The following is a 13798-nucleotide window of genomic DNA, read 5'->3' as shown; positions in this document are numbered from 1 at the left end:
AAATTTAAGAGGTTCTATGGTGTAATGGTTAGCACTCTGGACTTTGAATCCAGCGATCCGAGTTCAAATCTCGGTAGAACCTTAAATCATAACTGTTTTTTATTTCATTAGCATTTTATCTTATTTGTTTTCTCTTTTACAATTTTAAATCTCTCTATATTTTTGAATAGCCTTACCATCAGAAGTAAATAATATAAGATTTTTTGCATATCTTGATTAAAAGTAAGATATTTATATTTAATAATATGCAATAAAATATTTAATGGTAATAATACATTTATATACACATTACGGCGGGCCAATAAACTTTTCTAAGCCATATTGTTAAACCAACTTATGGTCTAAAGTGATCCAGACCATATAAAGATCTCGTTATAAATTTGAAAAGTGTATTGAAATATGAATATTTTACAAATAGTTGCATTTTGCGTTATCAGCTTGGAATTGGATTCAGTTCAAGTGAAAGCAAAGCCTACTTGACAATGACCTTGGAAGCAATTTGAACAATCTGTGCATTCAACACTGTCAGATAAGCAGATACATTTGTATCTAAGTTGCTCTTCATGTGTATCCTAGTAAATACGCCTCCATGACAACAAGAGTGAAAGCAAATTAAATCAATTTAGTCGAAACGAAAGCCAGTGAGAGACAGATATAGGCACATATACTACATATATGTAGTAAATATGTACTATTAATAAGTGAACAACAAAAATCAGCTGCTTGCAGTGCGAGCCCCCAACAAGGGGGACTTGTTTCCATGCCAGCCTACGTCGACTGGTTGCCATCATTCAGTCAAGAGCGAGTAGTCGAACGCATCTGGACACGAGCCAGCCGGAATATATAAAGTCGCGAATAGAAAAATATATAAAAACCAGCGGCATGTCAATTTTCTCAAAAATTATGATATTTCGCGGTGGTAAGCATCAAGCATATAACTCGTGTCGCTCAATAAAATGATGTGAATACCTAAATTCGCAGATAAATAACTTCTCTTATAATTTACATGATATATATATAATTTACTTATATATTTACATGAATTTAATGTGTTCAAAACTAGTGATCTTAAAAATACAGCAAATATTTGTAGAAATTCCTTATATGTATGTATTTGTATAAATAGTTCTTATTTAGGAATGAATATTCAATATTCTAAAAGTACTATAATAAATATAAAACTTTAAATATTGTGGTCATATATAAAATGTTTTTAATGAAATAATGAAATTTATTTTTAAATATGTACACAAATACATATTTTTAAAATCTGTAGTTATGTTTAAACTAAAAATATTTATAAGACAAACTAAACACCATACCTTTTTTCCCCAGTGGGAAGACGTCAATACAGCGCTGCGGCTCAGTCTCAGTTGAGGGAGATCTTGGGCACCCAACTGGCCGGGATTAAGGAAGCGGGCACCTTCAAGGCAGAACGAATCATCACATCTTCGCAGAGCACCCAAATAACAGTTCAGGGCAGCGACAAGAAGATACTCAACTTTTGCGCCAACAACTATCTTGGACTAGCGGTATGTAGATTTAATATGTGCTAACTTGTATTAACTAAGAGGTTCCTTTGGCCACCAGAACAATCCGGTGATCGTGGAGCACAGTCAGAAGCTGCTGGAGCAGTATGGCGCCGGTCTGAGCTCAGTGCGCTTCATTTGCGGCACGCAGGATATACACAAGCAACTGGAGCAGAAGATAGCCCAGTTTCACGGACGCGAGGATACCATTCTGTATGCCTCCTGCTTTGACGCCAATGCCGGGATCTTCGAGGCCATTCTCACGCCGGAGGATGCGGTGTTCTCCGATGAGCTGAACCATGCCTCGATCATCGACGGCATCCGTCTGTGCAAGGCCAAGAAGCAGCGCTATAAGCACCGGGATCTGAAGGACTTGGAGGAGCAGCTCAAGGCGAGCGATGCTCGGCTCAAGCTTATCGCCACCGATGGTGTGTTTTCCATGGATGGAAACATCGCACCTCTGGCCCGAATCGTTGAGCTGGCCAAGAAGTACAATGCCCTTGTGTTTGTGGATGAATGCCATGCCACTGGCTTCTTTGGTGCAACGGGACGCGGAACCGAAGAGTACGATAATGTCATGGGTGAGGTGGACATTATCAACTCCACGCTGGGAAAGGCTTTGGGTGGAGCTTCCGGCGGATACACCACTGGTCCCACCGAGCTAATCTCGTTCCTGCGCCAGAAATCCAGGCCGTATCTCTTCTCCAACACCTTGCCGCCCGCAGTTGTGGCCGTTGGCCTCAAGGTCATGGATATGCTCCTGCAATCCAGCGAGCTTACCCAGCGAGTCCAGAGCAACACGCAGCGATTCCGGAAGGCTATGACCAAGGCGGGATTTACCATAGCCGGCGAGAACCATCCCATCTGCCCCGTGATGCTGGGCGATGCTCGCCTCGCCTCCAAGTTTGCCGATGAGATGCTGAGTGAGTTGGGAACTTTATAATCCTCTGATCTGTGCTATACTAAATTCTTATTTCAACTCCAGCCCGTGGCATCTATGTAATCGGCTTTAGCTACCCAGTGGTTCCTCAAGGAAAGGCCCGCATCCGCGTTCAAATCTCCGCTGCCCACACTGAAGCTGAAATCGATCGGGCCATTGATGCATTTATTGAAGTCGGTCGCTCTCTGAAAGTAATCCAGTAAAAATGTTAAAGTGGGTCCAGTACTGAATATTGCATTTATAACTATTAATGGCACTTGCCTTAGAAATACTGAGATATTTTCATCGACAAATATGGTCAATGAGTAAAAAAGTCGAGTCCTGCATTTACATTAAACGAGCTGCATTTACCTATAAAGTGAAATACTTGTTCTATTTGGATTGTAAAAACCACCATTGCTCCTATTTCATTATTAGGCAACGTTTTCTGTGTTTAAGAAGTTGCTTTATTTGGTTCATAATATTAACTAAAGATCATTTACTAAGTAAATAATGGACTATTGCAGTGGGTTTAACTTAAGCTTAGATTGCACGATAGAAGAAAGTTTGGCTCAAGCCGGTAAATGCACGCGCCAACTTAAGCGAGCACAAACCTACATATCTAGGTACTAAAAATGAATAACAAATAATTCGAGTCGAGTAACAAATAAACATAAAAACAATTAAGGAAAGGCCAAATCTCTTAAAACATATTGCATCAACTAATATGAAATCAATGCTTCTGTTCTGAAAGCATCTATATAGTTTAAATGCCAGGACTTTAAGTTAGCTCAAACCAAAAGGAAACTTTTACAAAGCGCGAAATGTGAGTAGATTGGGCTAGCAGTACCGAGGTGTACATATTGCGATGACTATGAAATACTTTGGTTAGTTTTGTGTTTGCACGATTATGGTTAGATGCAATTGAAATCGATTCGAGTCGCTTGTGATTATTTGTTGACCAGGCCTCGGGCTTTGGGATACGCCGAGGCTGGCTTCTTTGCCGGTAGACGGCCCGTGGGCGGACGGCGATTGGAGTCCAGATTGGGGGCGGCACTCGGCAGCCCCCGGCTCGACTTAATGTTTCGGACACTCGGAATGGAACTTCCCACAGCTGTGCCGGCACCAGGACCAGCTCCTCCATTGGCATTCGCATTGATGATGTTCTCCAGACGGCTGCGCAGTGAATTTGTGTGTGAATCCACTATATCGATATCATCTCCGCCCGTTTGCATGGCTTGGGCGAGCACTGCCTGAAGCGAGGCAGACACCTTGGGCGTACGATACTCCTGTGTGGTGCGGCAGGGCATCTCCAGCTCGTAGTTCACGATGTTCTCGCTTTTAAAGCGCAGGGAGCTTGGAGCATTCGACTTGGCTTCCTGCAGGGCGTACTCGGAGATGGGCCTCCTACGCTGAGGATGCGAAACTGGTCGCTTGCTACTGAACTTGCCATCGCCACCAGGCGGCGTGGGCAAGGACATCGAAGAAAATTTCCACTCCTCCTGCTCCTCGTCATACTTGGCCTGCGTGTACAAGCGCTGCTTCACCTCAATGGGCACAAAGTTGTCGATAATCAGTAGTTGGCGCTTCAACTCCTTGACCAGCTCGTTCTGAGCCATCTCGAGTTCCCTAAGGTCCTGGTTGTGGTCGGACTTGCAGTCGTTGAGCTCCTGCTGAAGTGCCAAATACTTGGCATAGCACTTCGAGAGCTTGCGCTTCTTAAGCTCGACCTCTTGCTCGAGAGAAACGTTCCGTTCGCGAATCTCCAGTGTGGTCTCCTCTTGCAACTCCAGCTGTTGCTGGATCTCGATTTCTCGCTTCTTTCGCTCGGCGATTTCGACCAGCTTCTTCTCCAGTTCAATCTGACGCTCACTGTACGTGTCCAACAGGTTTTTGCCGCCGCGCACCAGTTGACCTTCCAGCTCGGCCAGTTTGGCAGCCAGTTTTGAGTTCTCCACACGCTCCCGCTCCAGTTCCTCGTTGGACTTGGCCACCTCGGCCTCGTTTTCCTTGTCCGACTCGGATTCTTCGCCCTCGGGATCGCTCTCCTCTTCCGCCGGCTGCTCAATGGTGGAGACCTGCAGGGAGTCGGACATTTCCTTGGACACGGGCTCTTTCTTGGGCTTCTTGACGCGCTGCTTCTTGGTTGTAACCTGCTTCACGCTGCGTTGCTGCTGTTGCGGAGCAATCAGTCGCTTGAGTCGCTCAATCTCAGCTTGGTACTCCTTCAGCTTGGCGTCCTGCGGATCTTCATTCTTTATCGGCTGATTCTGGATAGACTTGGCCCGAGAGGCGTAACGCAGAGTTGTCAGCGTTTCGTTGTAATTGTAGTTGGAGGGCCCAATGTTGGCAATCATAATGGTCTTGGAATTGCCACCAAGCGAATCCTGCAACAATCGCGTCAGCTTTGAGTCACGGTAGGGAACGTGGGGTGAACTCTCGGCGAGGGCGGATATCACGTTGCCTAGCGAGGAGAGTGCCAGGTTGATCTTGCTGGCTTCCTTCAGGCGCTCCGCTGATGCTCCTGTCTTGGACTGACGCTCGCTGCCCGCCAAGTCGATGAGGTTTAGTTTGCCCACCTTGATGGTGTTCGTTTCGGTGTCGCACATCTCAATTTTAATCATGAAGATAGCGTGGGATCTGCAAGACAAATTATATGTTAGATTGATAAACTTTTAGAGCCTGGATTTAATTGTGATGAGTCAAAATTTATATTTATGGCCTCACTTAAGTTTGGATTTTATAAGAGTTTTTTCTATAGAACCCAGAGTGTTTCCTCTTCCACTCACCTTGAACTGTGCTCATTCATGTTGGTGAATCCCACGGTGCGGTTCTTGTTGCCCACCTGCATCACCTTAATCATGTCGTCCACACTCTTGCAGTTAATGGCATGCAGATTGGGCACATACACGCCCGATCCCCGTTCCCGCACCTCCAAGTGCTTGGAGTTTGGCTTGAGGAGATCGCGCAGCTCCTCCATGTAGATCTCCAGATAGGAGACATCGACCAGGAACTGGAAGTTCTCGGTGCGATTGATGTGCAGCCAGATCTGTTCGAAGGTGCGCGGTATAATGCCCATTAGTTCGTCATTTCCGCGCACTCCCTCCATGGTGAAGGTTTTCCCAGTGCCCGTTTGTCCATAAGCGAATATGCAACCGTTGAATCCCTCCAGTACGGAACTGACCAGGGGAAAGACCACCTCGTGGTAGAGCGTCGTCTGCGAGGCAGTCGCATCATATGCCGCATCGTAGGTGAAGACCTTGCGCTGCTCCTTGTTGGCATCCACCACATTCTGCAGCTCCACAACGCCTCTGTTTGGATATACGTTGACCACCTCCGGAGATCCTTCCGAGCGTTCACGGTTGCTCATGGGCCTGCATCTGACCACCACTTGGACGCACTCGTTGGGCGTCTGGCTGCCGCCGGTTCCGGGTCTCCTTGTCTTGGCACTCATCTCCAAATATCCGGAGACCTTTTTTTGTGTGGTGACTCAGGCGGCTCCCCCTCAAAAAAGTCGGGTAGCTGTGGCGACCGAAAACAAATGACGAACAAAATCAATAATATCCTCTTGACGCAACCATCTGACTTGGCCACTTGTGCGCCCGTTTTGCAAGCAACCTCTGAAGTTTTTAGGCCACTTCAGCGGTTGGGCAAATAGATTTGGCAATCGTCTATTATTACCTGTTATTTTGAAGCCAATTACTTCACCTTGAATCGCTTTTTTTGTCTCGGGCTGTGGTTAACAGTCTATGGATTTTGGATTAATCGAAACGAGTGGTTATCGGGTTATCGAGAAAAAATGTTCTCTGCACTCTTAACAGTGCTGTTAGAAATTTACCAGAAACTGGCTTTCACAGCTGATAACTTAACATTAATGCGCACTGTTAAACTTTTCTGTTAGTAACATTAGAGATTGCAAACCAATTTTTAACGACTTAAAAAATAAGTTTCACAAAAAAGTGGTAAAATTGCTAGGGGGTGATATTTTATAATCAGATTGATTCTGATTCAATACAATTTTCTTATCCAAAATGCCGCGCCCAGAAAGTTTGTCTAGAACCCACATTTTTAAAGATTTTGTAGAAGTAATAATAAGATTTTGTGCTGTTTATACCATCTAACCATCCAAAAATTGTTCGAATGGACCGTTCATGTTTAAAGGTAGAAACTTAAAAATTAACATGTATAATTTTTTAGTTTGTGGCCCCAAAGATTTTTGATCAGTGTAGTTTGTATTTTAATATCTACCGGCTTGCCAAAAATAGTTCAAATTGGGCTATAAGATAAATTGTTTAGTTGAGTAACAGGTATATGATATATACATATATCATATTTTTCTCGTTTATGCTCGCCATTAACGAACACATTTTTTATTTTTTTGCATTTGCTTACAAATCACGTTTACTGGATTTCGATTTTCCGGAACTAGAACCAGTTTCACCTCGCTTGCGTTTGTTCAGAGGATTTCGTGGGTCGTAGGCGTCGTACCAATCGTCTCCCTTTTTATTGGCATCCTTAGCCAAAACGGGAGCCGTACTGTTGAAGTTTAAGGTGTGCGACAGCCAGTCGTCGCCGATTATTTCCTGTTCCACTGAACGATCGTCCAAGTCCCTGGGTTCAGGTTCGCAATCATCCGAATTTGACTTTTGCTTCAAGTTGTCCAATTTGGTTCGGAACTTTGAGAGAAGGCTCAGTGTAAATGCCTCCCTAATGAAACAGAAAATTATCGTGCGTACAATAGCTATTTCAAAATGAAGTACAGCGTACCTTGACTGTCCTTTTGGTTGAAGTTTTGTTTTTGCAGTGTACTTCTCCTTGGACTCAATAAAATCATTAATGTAATGGTTTTCGGTTGACCCCTTGATCTCAGATGATTTTGCTTCTTTTTCTTGTCCATTCGAAACTAGTTTATCTTTGCTCTGCTTATCCATTTGGTATTGCTTCTTAAGAGAAGCAATTTCTTCACGGATTTTCGATCTAGAAAACATTATTCCAGTTACATGGTAAATATGAATTATTTTAACCAAGCTTACTTTTCCTCTAAGACTTTCCGACTTTGTTCTTGCTCGCGTGTTAACAGAACATCCTCTTCATCCTCAGAATCAGTCTTTACCTCAACCGGCTTAGATTTCTTATCTGGCCGACTCTTTGAACTCTTGGACAGCTTCATTTTAATAAGATCTGAGCTGGCAGTGGAAGGTTTATCCTTGACACTGTCCTCCGGGCAATCGTCGGACAAGGCTTCCTCGACTTCGGTCCGTTCTACTGTTGGTACGCGGATGGGTTCCTTGCTTAGTTTAGGATCATCCGTGACGTCGTGCAGGGATTTCGCTTTACCGGCGTTCTTTTTTACATAAACGTTGGTCTCCTCCTCATCACCCTCGGCTTCTTCGCCAAAGGAAAGCAGGCCGAAGTTCCTGTGGATTATTTTGAGAGGTTACTGACGGACTTCAATGTATTAAAACCGAAGCTAATATTTGCCATGGGTTAAATATTGTTATGGTTTTAGTTTATTAAAAGATTTAAATAGTATGCTTGATTATACGGAGTTCTCCAAAATCTCAATTTAAATAATTTGGTTACGGTCATGTAGGAATTGGTCTCCTCCTCCATGACTGATTAATTTTTAGGAACTACTCTGCTGGTGTAGTAAATCAGAACCCTTGCAATTAAAACATCTTACTATATCTTACTTGACTCCTTGCCGTTCCTTCTTGCTCTTTTTGCTCTTGGAGGACGGCTTGGCCAAAGTGCGAGGTATAATGTCATCGAACGGATTCGAGAGCACCTCTGTGGAAACGATGCGATGCGCATGCATTGGCCGCTCCTGGTGATCAACGATGCCCTCCTCCAGCTTGAGCATGTTGTAGATGGTGTCGCCGGTGATCTTTCCGAACAGCGTATTCTTGTTCTGCAACTCCGGCGTGGGTGCAAATGTGAAGAAGAACTGCGAGGCGTTGTCATCCTTCCCAGAATTGGCCATTCCAACGAGGCCACGGCGCGTGTAGCGCAGGCGGGAGTGGAACTCGTCCTTGAAGGGCTGCCCGTAGATGGACTCGCCGCCGGTGCCATCGCCATTTGGATCTCCGCCTTGGACAATGAAGCCCTTGACCAGCCGGTGAAACTCGGTGTTCTTGTAGTATCCCTCCAGGCAGAGTTGGATGAAGTTCCGGCAGGCTTTTGGACACTCTCGCGCCCACAGCTCGATGTCTATGTCGCCCACAGTGGTCTTCAGAAGGACTTTTCCCGATGTGGGCGGCTCCTGGATGTAAATATTGCTCATTTTTGCCAAAAATTAACAGCCAAACAATTAATTTTTTTTAACAAATAACAAGACTGTTATCGATGTATGGCGATAGTTATCTCACCTATCGGGTATAGTGTGACCGCACACCGAGTTGTTTTATTGGGTATGTACCGTTACTAGATAAATTTAACGGTACTTAATAAGTTTTTTAAGAAAATATAGATTTTTATCATATCTATTCGTTAATATTTCTTATTATCCCTCTGAAATTTGCATTTTAAACATATGTGCCTTTGAAAACCCATGTAAATAGTCTTTAAAGGTATTGTAGTTCTTATCAATTGTTTAAACTTAAATATTTCTGAATTTGGTTTATGTTGGTCATTACATTTGGGTCCCAAATATGAATATGGATTGTTGTTAACTCCATCGCTTTCGATAACTTTTCTTGCTGTAGACATTTAAAATTCGTTACCAGGCAACCGTTTTTTATTCATGTTTTAGTCTTCTACTTTTACATTTCTTTTATTTGACTTCAGCATGAATTTCAACGACGATCCACTGGCGGATCTGCTGAGCGATAATAGCCTGGATAATGACAACTTTTTCGACGCTCCAGGGGGAGGAGGTCTTAAAAAACCAGCGAAACTGGCCAAGCCCAAGGGCAAACTGGAGGATTTGTTTGGCATTCAGGAGGAGACGGAGGCGGATGTGCAGGGCCAGGGATCGGGAGCCAGGACCAAGCCCAATGCCACCAGCACACCAAGAATTGTGAAGCAGAAGCCGTCGATATCGCTGGACGATGATCTGGCCGAGGACGATGACTTGGGTTTCGATCCCAAGCGACCCAAGAGTGGTGGTGCCAAGAAAAGCCTGTTTGATGATCTGCTAACCAGCAATGTCGAACCCAAGAAAAACATCTTTGATGAGATTCTGTCTGGGGATGCCGGCAAGCGTCCTGCCACCGCTAAGCCATCGATGTCCCGCCAGTCCACGGACACCACCACGGATAATTCGCAGGCGCGACCCAAGACTTCCACGGGCAGAAGGAGCTCCGCGCAATCGGCTACCATTAATGCCGATCCCCTGGGACTTTTTGGCAGGGATACAAATGCCACTGTTTCGGGCATGTCCACGCCGGTTTCCAGGAAGCGGGGAACCACCGCCGATTGGTTGGGTCTGGAACAGGAGCAAGAGCAGGATCAGCGACCCATGACGCCCAAACCACAAAGCCCTAAGAAGCAGTCCTCCAGTGAAGGTCCATCGAAGAGTACAACCGAAATTCTGCGCCTTCCCGACTCCGATGAGAACGAAATGGAGCCGGAACCGGAAATGACTGTTGTACCCGCTCCATCTGGCGTCACTGCCTCTACCCAGAATATCCTCATGCTGAGCAATCTCAATCTGGAAAGCAATCAAAAATTCAATGCCCTGCAGCAACAGGAGGCGCAGTTGGTGATTGCAGCGCAAATGAAGAACCAGGAGAGGACCCTACTCGAAATGCAGAGGCGCCAAGAGAACCAGGACCGCAAGTTCCAGGCCCTAATCCAACAGCAACTGCAGCGCCAGCAGCAAATGGAGGAGCACATTAAGGTGCAGCAGGAGCGGATCAACATGCATATTCAGCTGATGATGTCACAACCTGTGCATGTCCAGGAAGTGGTCTCCGCACCCGCGCCCCTTGATAAGCCGGAACTGGAAGCAAAGGAGGCCAAAAAGGCGGCCAGTCAAGAGCAGGAGCACTTGCTCCTACTCGAAATGGATGCCAAGCGGAATCTGCTGGAGAAGCAGCGACTGGATGAGCTGGTGGCCAACATGAAGGTCAACTATGAGCAGGAGATCGAAATGATCGATACCTCCTATAAGTAAGTCAGTCGCTATTCAGGTTATGTATTTGCAGATATGGTGCTTACATTTTTTAAATAAAAGTATATTTTAATAATAAGTTTTAATAAGAAGTTTTTTCAGGTTTAAACCTACCTTAAATTTACTACTCGATCAAAATGATTTTTAAAGTGATAACATATTTTGTTTACATGTTAAACATATTTTCCACTAAAAACTATAAATTTTACCCCTTAAAATAAAATATCTTTATTTTTCCAGGAAGCAAATAAAAGTGCTGGAGGAGCACTTGTCCGCCGTCGAAGATCGTCTTAAATTAGAGAACGCGGAGTTACGCCAGTACTACACCGACAAACTGGAGAAGCAGAAGGAGGACTACGTGGAGCAGATCTCCAACCTGAGGAACGATCATGAGGATGAAGTGCGCAAGCTGCGTCAGTCCCACGAACTTGATCTCGAGGGAATTCGTCAGGCCAAGATGCTGGAGCTCTCAGCGGTGCAGGATCACGGCAATTATCTGGAGACGCTTCGCCTGGCCTCCAGCAACCTTCAAGAGCTTCGTGATGGGATGAGTGGCAACCAGGAAAAGGAACGCCAGCTAGAGGCGCGGGAACGTCGATTGGCCGACCAGGAGAGGCGTTTAAAGATGGACGAGGAGACGGCCGACGAGGAGAAGCGCCGCCTGATGGAACTGGTGAGCACGTTGGAGTTGCAGCTGGGCCGCCTGTCCAAGGACTCCGCCGAGGAGAACTGGCAGCTGCGTCAGCGCATGTCCAGTTTGGAGGCGGAACGCAAGGCTTTCGAGCGCGAAAAGGAATTCCACCGCGAGCAAATGAAGCGGGATGAGAAGCGAGTGGAGGACCTGAAATCCCTCCAGTTGGCGGAGACAGAGCGACTGCACCACGATCTCCAGCAGGAGCGCAACCAACTGGCAGTGGAACGCCAGCAAATGGAACTGAGGCAGCAGCTCCACGAGCACGGCGACCTAGACAAGGATCGCCGGGAGCTGGAGGCCCAGCTGCAGGTGGCCCGCGAGGCCATCCGGCGTGCAGATGAGGAGCGGGATCGCTGCCACAAGCTACAGCGCGAGGTGGAGCAGCGCAAACGCCTGCTTCTGGACAAGGAGAACGCCCTGAATCTAAAGGAGGACGAACTGGCCCAGGCCACCGGCGCCTATCGTATGGCCACCAGTCGCACTCACGTTTCCGAGCACAAGGCTCGCGAAGCTGACCAGCTGCTCCAGGCCAAGCTCAAGATAATCGGCAAGCGGGCCCACGATCTCGGCGAGAAGGAGGCCCAGCTGGCCCAGGAACGAATGCTTTTGGCGCAGGATCGCATCGCCCTGGTTAATCTGAAGAAGCAGATTCTACGTAGCAGATGTGCCCTTTGCAAAATGGGAGCTGAGTCTGCAGAGATCGCAGTGCGAAGGGGTAATAATAATCTCCAGACAACCACGGACCATCAGTTGCCGCAAATGACCACCAGCAGTGCGGATCTCCTGCTCAAAATGTCCGCTCAAAAACCGGGACAGGCTCAGAGTGACATTGTGGAGCGAATGCTGGACGAGAACATCGAGGCCTCCTACCGCAGGATGTACAATGCACCACCCAGTAGTTCCCTCGACGATGCCGATTACGGACTTACTGGTGGGCTGGACGATGACTCCAAAGTGGCCATGGATCACGGCAGGAACCTGGACCTGGATGAGGCATTCTTGGCCAACTTTAAATAGAGACTTATTCGGGAGTGTCAGTTTAAAAGACTTCAATTATAACAATAGAAACTTATCAACGAATAAATAAATGAAAAAAAGATGGAACTTTAAAGATATAATATAGATTTAAATATATAGGACACATGCGAGAATATTTTATGCTATAAGTCCACTCTTTTCTCCCCTCTCTTTTGATTGGAGTTGCCAAATGCATTATAACAGAACAAAAGAAAACAATATAGTCGATGGTTATAGTCGTTTGTGGGCGTTAGAGTGGGCGTGGCACCCTGCTGAAACAAACTTAAGCTGCGCAGGAAACCCAAGAATCTGCATGCTTAATCCAAACATTCTAGCTCTTATAGTTTCCGAGATCTCAGCTGTCATACGGAGGGACGGGCAGACGGACATGGCTAGATCGACTCGGCTAGTGATCCTGTTCAAGAAAATGTACGAGTATACTTTATGGGGTCGGAAACGCTTCCTTCTACATGAAACATACTTTTCCACGAATCTAGTATACCATTTTAAATTGACGTTTTTTGTACCAATATCATTCTGGCCCTATTACGCATATTTATCTTCGTGCTTGCCTAATGGAGCAAACAATCTATTTTACCGAGCTGTTTTTTCACGTTTGTAACCAGTGATATAATGCAATTAAAAAGTGCGTGTATAAATATAACCAGCTGAAACTCGAAGCAGTGTCAACATGACTCCAGCGAATTAAAGTTCGCGAAATATCTTTAAAGTTTGCACAGCTGCTTTGTGGTAGGCTCAGTATTTTGCAAATTTTTATTTGAGTAGCCTGGATCAGATAGTATTATGCGTACGGTTCTCACGCTAATGCGGATAAACCCAAATCCGTCAGATGTTGGCCTCCTACCTTACAAAATAGGTATAAAAAGTGTGGTGGTCCAGCCAGAACAGCATCAGTTGATCATACCCAACTACCAGTGGCCAACATGAAGTACTACTGTGCGCTGCTCCTTTTGGCCATCCTGGGATGCTGCCTGGTGAGCCTGTCGAGTGCTGCCACAGGCACATCCACAACTACTACGGAAGCCTCCACCTCCACCACCACCACCACAGCCGCGTCCACGACCACCACAACCACCGCAAGCACCACAACCACCACCACCACAGCTGCTTCCACCAAAAAAAAGAAGCACGTGGTTCACTACAAGCGCAAGACCCGCCGCCCCAAGAAGGTCAGGAAGATCCACCGCAGGAAGAAGCGCAGCGGTTAAACAGCTTTTTATTTCCTTCAATCCGACTCGATTTGTTTTGAGCTCAAACTTCTTAAATTCGTCTCCTGTTATGGTTAAATTCTTAATAAAGTTCCCTACACCTTATTTCGCTGGATTGTTATACCCGTTACTCGTAGAGTAAAAGGGTATACTAGATTCGTCGGAAAGTATGTAACAGGCAGAAGGAAGCGTTTCCGACCCCATAAAGTATATATATTCTTGATCAGGATCACTAGCCGAGTCGATCTAGCCATGTCCGTCTGTCCGTCTGTCCGTATGAACGCTGAGATCTCGGAA

The 13798-nt window shown here is 45.8% G+C and overlaps 5 protein-coding genes and 1 non-coding gene across 7 annotated transcripts; 4 read left to right on the top strand and 2 right to left on the bottom strand.

Annotated features, from left to right (window-relative positions):
- The first annotated feature begins 10 nt into the window (after positions 1–10).
- TRNAQ-UUG (transfer RNA glutamine (anticodon UUG)) lies at positions 11–82 on the top strand. Its single transcript has one exon. It is a non-coding gene; the product is annotated as a tRNA-Gln (tRNA).
- Positions 83–760: 678 nt separating this feature from the next.
- Gcat (Glycine C-acetyltransferase) lies at positions 761–2827 on the top strand. The gene is made up of 4 exons (XM_036815283.3): positions 761–919; positions 1336–1532; positions 1591–2452; positions 2515–2827. Exons 1-4 carry the CDS (start codon positions 883–885, stop codon positions 2670–2672), a joined length of 1254 nt encoding a protein of 417 aa, XP_036671178.3. The 5' UTR covers positions 761–882; the 3' UTR covers positions 2673–2827.
- Positions 2828–2892: 65 nt separating this feature from the next.
- Positions 2893–6258, bottom strand: Klp68D (kinesin-like protein 68D). Its single transcript, XM_017086233.4, has 3 exons — positions 6130–6258; positions 5238–5970; positions 2893–5088 (listed from the first exon to the last, which is right to left on the bottom strand). The coding sequence occupies exons 2-3, from the start codon at positions 5900–5902 to the stop codon at positions 3399–3401; spliced, it is 2355 nt and encodes a 784-aa protein (XP_016941722.2). The 5' UTR covers positions 5903–5970; positions 6130–6258; the 3' UTR covers positions 2893–3398.
- Positions 6259–6749: 491 nt separating this feature from the next.
- LOC108015425 (spliceosome-associated protein CWC27 homolog) lies at positions 6750–8731 on the bottom strand. The gene is made up of 4 exons (XM_017081859.4): positions 8142–8731; positions 7482–7865; positions 7216–7425; positions 6750–7155 (listed from the first exon to the last, which is right to left on the bottom strand). Exons 1-4 carry the CDS (start codon positions 8729–8731, stop codon positions 6837–6839), a joined length of 1503 nt encoding a protein of 500 aa, XP_016937348.4. The 3' UTR covers positions 6750–6836.
- Positions 8727–12368, top strand: twy (fas-binding factor 1 twitchy). 2 transcript variants are annotated; one of them, XM_036815819.3, is made up of 3 exons: positions 8727–8858; positions 9235–10560; positions 10802–12368. In XM_036815819.3, the coding sequence occupies exons 2-3, from the start codon at positions 9236–9238 to the stop codon at positions 12270–12272; spliced, it is 2796 nt and encodes a 931-aa protein (XP_036671714.3). In that variant the 5' UTR covers positions 8727–8858; position 9235; the 3' UTR covers positions 12273–12368. The 2 variants fall into 2 exon arrangements, with proteins under 2 accessions (XP_036671714.3, XP_036671713.3); XM_036815818.3 differs by lacking the exon at positions 8727–8858 and having other exon boundaries at positions 9141–10560.
- A 524-nt stretch (positions 12369–12892) lies between these two features.
- Positions 12893–13610, top strand: LOC108014014 (protein new-glue 1-like). The gene has a single exon (XM_017080022.4). The coding sequence runs from the start codon at positions 13217–13219 to the stop codon at positions 13499–13501; it is 285 nt and encodes a 94-aa protein (XP_016935511.3). The 5' UTR covers positions 12893–13216; the 3' UTR covers positions 13502–13610.
- The last annotated feature ends 188 nt before the right edge of the window (positions 13611–13798 follow it).

Source organism: Drosophila suzukii, chromosome 3 (genome assembly GCF_043229965.1).
Source record: "Drosophila suzukii chromosome 3, CBGP_Dsuzu_IsoJpt1.0, whole genome shotgun sequence".
NCBI classification, from domain to species: domain Eukaryota; kingdom Metazoa; phylum Arthropoda; class Insecta; order Diptera; family Drosophilidae; genus Drosophila; species Drosophila suzukii.
The sequence above is the reverse complement of the archived record's forward strand: the minus strand, read 5'-3'. Positions and strand labels throughout refer to the sequence as shown.